This window comes from Tupaia chinensis, unplaced genomic scaffold (assembly GCF_000334495.1).
Source record: "Tupaia chinensis unplaced genomic scaffold, TupChi_1.0 Scaffold000129_1, whole genome shotgun sequence".
In the NCBI taxonomy this organism is placed as follows: Eukaryota; Metazoa; Chordata; class Mammalia; order Scandentia; family Tupaiidae; genus Tupaia; species Tupaia belangeri.
In genome coordinates this window covers 1,125,096-1,130,161 of record NW_006159598.1, presented here as the reverse complement: position 1 = coordinate 1,130,161, position 5,066 = coordinate 1,125,096, and the positions used below count along the sequence as shown (strand labels likewise).

Sequence of the window (5,066 nt, the reverse complement as noted above, 5' to 3'; positions counted from 1 at the left end):
CTGGCCCTGCGGGGGTGGGGGGAGGCCCTGGGGGACAGGGAGACTAACAAGGATTACAGCCTGGAACTGCAGGGGCGGCGGGTGGAGGTGCCCGAGGGCCTGTGCGTGGCCGTGCGCTGCTCCTTCTCCTACCCCGAGGTGGGCTGGAACGACTCTGACCCGGTTCACGGGTACTGGTTCCGGGACGGGGCCAATGTAAACACGAACGAGGATGCTCCAGTGGCCACGAACGACCCGGCCAGCACAGTGCGGGAGGAGGCCCGGGGCCGATTCAGCCTCCTCGGGGATCCCAGGACCAACAACTGCACCCTGGGCATCCGTGACGCCAGGAGGAGCGACGAGGGGACGTACTTCTTCAAGATGGAGAGAGGGCCCATTGTGAAGTGGAACTACTGGGGGACCAAGCTCGACGTGCGCGTGACAGGTAAGTGGGGGCCCGGGAGGGCCATGGGGGTGGGGCTGGGACCCCGTCCTGGGAGGGGCTGGGTGAAGGGTCTGGCTCAGGGGAGGGGCTGCCCCTCGGACCCTCCCTCCTGACCCTGCGTGTCCCTCCTCGGCAGCCCTGACCCATATCCACGTCTGGGGGACCCTGGAGTCCGGCCGCCCCACGAACCTGACCTGCTCTGTGCCCTGGGCCTGTGAGCAGGGGACACCCCCCATCTTCTTCTGGTCGGGGACATCCGTGTCCTCCCTGGGGCCCTCCGTCACTCGCTCCTCCGTGCTCAGCCTCACCCCGAGGCCCCAGGACCACGACACCAACCTCACCTGTCGGGTGACCGTGCGTGGGGCCAACGGGACTGACGTGACCCTGATGGGGACCATCCGCCTCAATGTGTCCTGTGAGAGAGGGACCAGGACGGCTGGGACTGGTGGGGGTGTCCCTGGGACAGCAGGGGGGGCTGGTCCCAGGCTGGAGGGGTCGGGAAGTCCCGGCTCTGCCGTCCCCGTTTACGCAGCTCCAGGGGCAGAGGCGAGTCCACGCGGCCTCACCCCCACGCTCCCGTGTCTCCTCCAGACGCCCCACGGAACTTGAGCGTAACTGTCTTCCGAGGGGACGAGGACGCCGCAGGTGAGGAGGGGCCTCCCTGGGGCTGGGGCTGGGGGCTGGTCCGCTCAGGGCAGGGCGGGGCCTCCTTATCCTGGACTCACCTGGGGACCACAGACCTCCTCGTTGGGACCCAGAGACCCTTCCCATCCCAGCCCCCACGGCCTCTCTGACCATCTGTCCCCAAGACTCCTGAGCCCACTGGGTCCCAGGTCTGGGCAGGGCGGCCTCACGCTGCAGAGCCGGCCTCTCCGGCTGCCCGCGTCTCCTGAGCACCCCTGGCCTTCTCCCTCCCGGGGGTCTGATCAGGGATTTGGGGGTGGTTTAGTCACAGGGACACCCTCAGAGCAGCACAGCCCCCTCAGGTGCTCAGTCCACACCCTCCCCCTGGCCGGCAGTGTCCCTGCAGGTGCCCTGAGCCTGGGCGTGTCAGCTGAGGGTGGCAGGGGTGTGGTCGCACAGACCGCCCACTGTCCTCTGCGTCGGTGCCGTGTCACCGTGGGTGACCGAGTCCACACGCATCGTCTGTGGTGGGAAATCTCTTTATTATTTTTAAAACTTTAGTACTATTATAATTTTCTTGTACATTCGATCACTTCACATCATTTGGCTTTTAAAGGGAGTTTACCCAGCATGAGACACGCCTCAGACCCGCCCAGCTGGGAGAGCCCCCGCCGCCCCAACGGGTACCGAGCCACCGCCCTGCCCGTGCTGGGTAGTCTTGGCCTCACTTCCTCTGCCGAGGGGACGCTGCGCCGAAGGGCCGTGTCTGGTCCCCCGGCACACGCCTGTGTCTGTGGGCTCCACTTCCGAACGAGAAGTAGCAGGGCCCGCGTCCCCCGATGTCAGGAGTGGGCCGCATTTTCTCCACGCAGAGCCACAGTCCCCCAATGCCCCTGGGAGGCCAGAGTGCGGGCCCAGCTCAGTCCCGTCCCGTCTCTGAGTTTGTGCCCAGTCCCTCCCCAATGCCCGGCACCGGCCTCCCGGATGTACACGGGCCTGAGCCCTCTCGGCCCTCTTTCTCCTTTCTGGAATGTCCCTCATCCCTCACCTTCAACTAACTGCCTCTTCTCATCCTCCACAACACATTTCAGGCTTAACATGGGTGTGCCTCCTCCAGGAAGCCCTCAGGGACCATAGATAGCACTTACATGGCCTCCTTTACATGGTCTCATGTGCTGTCTTGGAGGGTGGGGCAGTGTGGACCCAACTCACCCCATCACGTGTCATGTGGCCATGTGAGCGTCTGTGCCCGGGTCCCCACTTCCCCCTAGACTGAGTTTCTCAGAGCCCCTCTCAGAGGCACCCCAATAACTCAGCGAAGGGGTGTGCTGTGCCGACATGGACAAAGGGTAAGAGCCTCAGGTGCGCCCCGCTGAGCCGTCAGAGCCGGGAGGTGTGCGAAGACCCAGGGCCTCCCGAGGGCCTCCCAGTGCGTGTCCTGGCCTGATTCCGGGGGTGCAGAGCCCCTGGGTCAGAGATGCCTCACGCCAGCCGGTGCAGAGAGGGGCCGGCCCAGCCACTGGGAGCTCCTGCCTGCTCCTCCCTGGGTCGCTGTCCCAGAGGCTCGGTCCTGCCCCGCCTTCTCTCCAGCTGCCCACGCGGGCGTCCTCCTGTCTACCCTTCCTCTTTCTCTGGACTGCTTTGTCACTCTGACCCTCTGTCTTTTCCTCAGCATCTACAGGCCTGAGGAACCGTTCTTCCCTGTGTGTCCTGGAGGGCGAGTCCCTGCGCCTGGTGTGTGTTGTGGACAGCAACCCTCCCGCCAGGCTGAGCTGGGCTCAGGGAAACCTGACCTTGAGCCCCTCACAGGTTTCGAACACTGGGCTGCTGGAGCTGCCCCGAGTACGTGCCAGCGACGAAGGAGAAGTCACGTGCCGAGCTGAGCACCCTCTGGGCTCTGAGCACCTCTCCCTGCGGCTCTGCCTGCAGAGTGAGTGTCGGGGCCACCTCAGCCCAGCCCACCCCACCTCTCCCCCTCCCAGTCCCTAAGCAGCCCTGGGGGTGAGCAGAGGAGGGGGTGCTGATCCTAGCCTGGGTCTCAGCTCTGAGGCCTTGACGCCACGGGACTGGAGCCCTCGTCACTGGAGGCCCGTCGGGAATGGGGAGGGTGAGGCCAGGGCCGACCGGACCTGCATTCGGGCATGCAGGGAGGGCCTGGGGAGCCCATGGGAAGGTCCGGGTGGCAGGGGAAGGGCCAGGAGCATGGCCGGCAGGTGGACCTGCCTCGTCCCACTTTCCCCAGGGACCTCAGGGCCCATGGCAGAGGTGTTTCTGGTGGCCCTCGGGGAGGCGGCTGTCAAGGTCCTGCTTCTCTGCCTCCTCCTCATCTTCCTCAGGTGAGCACTGTGCAGGGATGAGGGGAGACGGGGAGGATGGGGCTGAGGCTGAGTCCCCGAGCCTCAGAGCGGGGGGTGGGGGGGGCCTGAGGAGCGGGGGGTGGGGGGGACCTGAGTGGATGCAGAGGGCCTGGGGCAGGCAGGGCTGAGTCGGGGTGAGGATTCCACAGAGGTAGTGTGGATGTCCCCAACTCTGGGCAAGTGTCCAGGCTGGGGAGGTACCTGCGCTCCTCAGGGAGGTCCCCAGGACTGGCCAGGCTGCTCCTCCTCGGTCCTCCTTCAGCCCCTCACATGCACAGGGGAGGGGAGTCGGCTGCCCTCTGCCCCCGACCTGACCACACTGAAGTGCCCGGTCTCTCTCAGAGTGAGGTTCCACAGGAAGGAGGTGGCCAAGCCTGCTGTGGGCATGGAGGATGCAAAAGCTGCCAGGGGTTAACCTCTCAGGTGAGTGATGTGGGCGTCTCATCATCCAGCATCGCACTGGACACCTCCCCCAGGAAGGTGCCCAGGGTTGCTCCGTTCCAACCTGCCCTGTACCCCCCCACTCACTGCTCGCCGGCTTCCCCATGCCCGATGACCTGGTGGCCCCATCACTGCAGCCAGAGCAGGGCGTGCTTCTCCAGCGTGACCTCCCTCCCCCCCTGGTCTCCGTGTGGCTAACTCTTGTCCCTCCTTCCTCCTCAGCACGGCTCATCTGGGTGGCCTTCCTCCATCCCGGCCCCGGTCATCCCTGCGCCCTCGCCTCCTCCCTGGGTCCAGGAATCCACCTCACCTCCTGCTCCATCCCTCCCCAGTTCGAGCCCCCAAGCGTACTTCCAGATGCTGCGCGGCCGGACAGCCAGGTGTCCCCTCCATTGCTGAAGAGTGAGGTGACAGCGCCACAGCCTGGGGGGCCTCGCTGACCTGTCTCCTGCAGGCTCCCCTCCCGGGGCCTCGCTCTCGCTACAGGGGAGTCTCACCACGCCATGAGGCCAGGCCTGGTGGGCAGTGAGAGCTCACCGGGGACGTCCTACCATCACGGCCCACTCGGGTCCCCGCATCCTTCCGGCTCAGGCTGTACTGTCACCCAGGCCTGTGAGTGTGAGTGTGTGTGAGTGTGTGAGTGTGAGTGTGTGAGTGTGTGTGTGTGTGTGTGAGCAGAAGAGGGACATCCGGCCGTGGACACAGACCACTCAGCACCGCGCTCGGCTCGTTGGCCACAGAGGAGCATGGGTGTGCAGGCCCGTGGCCTCCGCCACCGCGTGGACTTCTCCAAGGAAGAGATGCGAATAGCCGGCCAGCTCACGGAGAGACGCGGAGTCTGGGTCAGAAACGCAGGCCGGACGCTAGGGGGGCCACGCCACGCCTGTTCGGGTGCTGCCCCTTCGGGTGCTGTCCTGAGACGGGACACACGGAACAGAGCGATGTGCGGGGGAGTGGAGACCCGGACTTGGTGCACGCCGACGACCCTGTGTTGATGTCCTCCGAGACGCAGACCTCCCCAGGGGCTGCAGCCGGCCCTGGGGACATCCTGCAGGGCTGGGAGCTGGACCTGGAGAGCCGCTGGGCACGCTGCTCAGAGCCCTGGCGGCCACAGTCGCGGAAAGGCGCAAAGAGCCCGCACATCGTGGACGGCAGGTGGACGGCAGGTGAATGGCAGGTGGACGGCAGGTGGACGGCAGGTGGACGGCAGGTGAATGGCA

General features: G+C 65.9%; 2 protein-coding genes across 2 annotated transcripts in view; both read left to right on the top strand.

The window, feature by feature from the left end:
* Window positions 1-18: 18 nt before the first annotated feature.
* Window positions 19-4,824, top strand: LOC102471925 (sialic acid-binding Ig-like lectin 13; the record flags this gene model as incomplete). Its single annotated transcript, XM_027770368.1, has 7 exons — window positions 19-424; window positions 561-839; window positions 1,016-1,069; window positions 2,721-2,978; window positions 3,291-3,384; window positions 3,748-3,828; window positions 4,069-4,824. Coding segments are annotated over 6 exons (1,164 nt in total), but the record flags the coding sequence as incomplete, so codon positions are not given.
* LOC102471510 (sialic acid-binding Ig-like lectin 14) overlaps window positions 4,821-5,066 on the top strand; it is an 8,664-nt gene continuing 8,418 nt past the window's right edge. Inside the window, 1 exon segment of the mRNA XM_027770360.1 lies at window positions 4,821-5,045. Within this exon segment, the coding sequence (XP_027626161.1) occupies window positions 4,841-5,045 (205 nt within the window). The 5' untranslated portion in view covers window positions 4,821-4,840.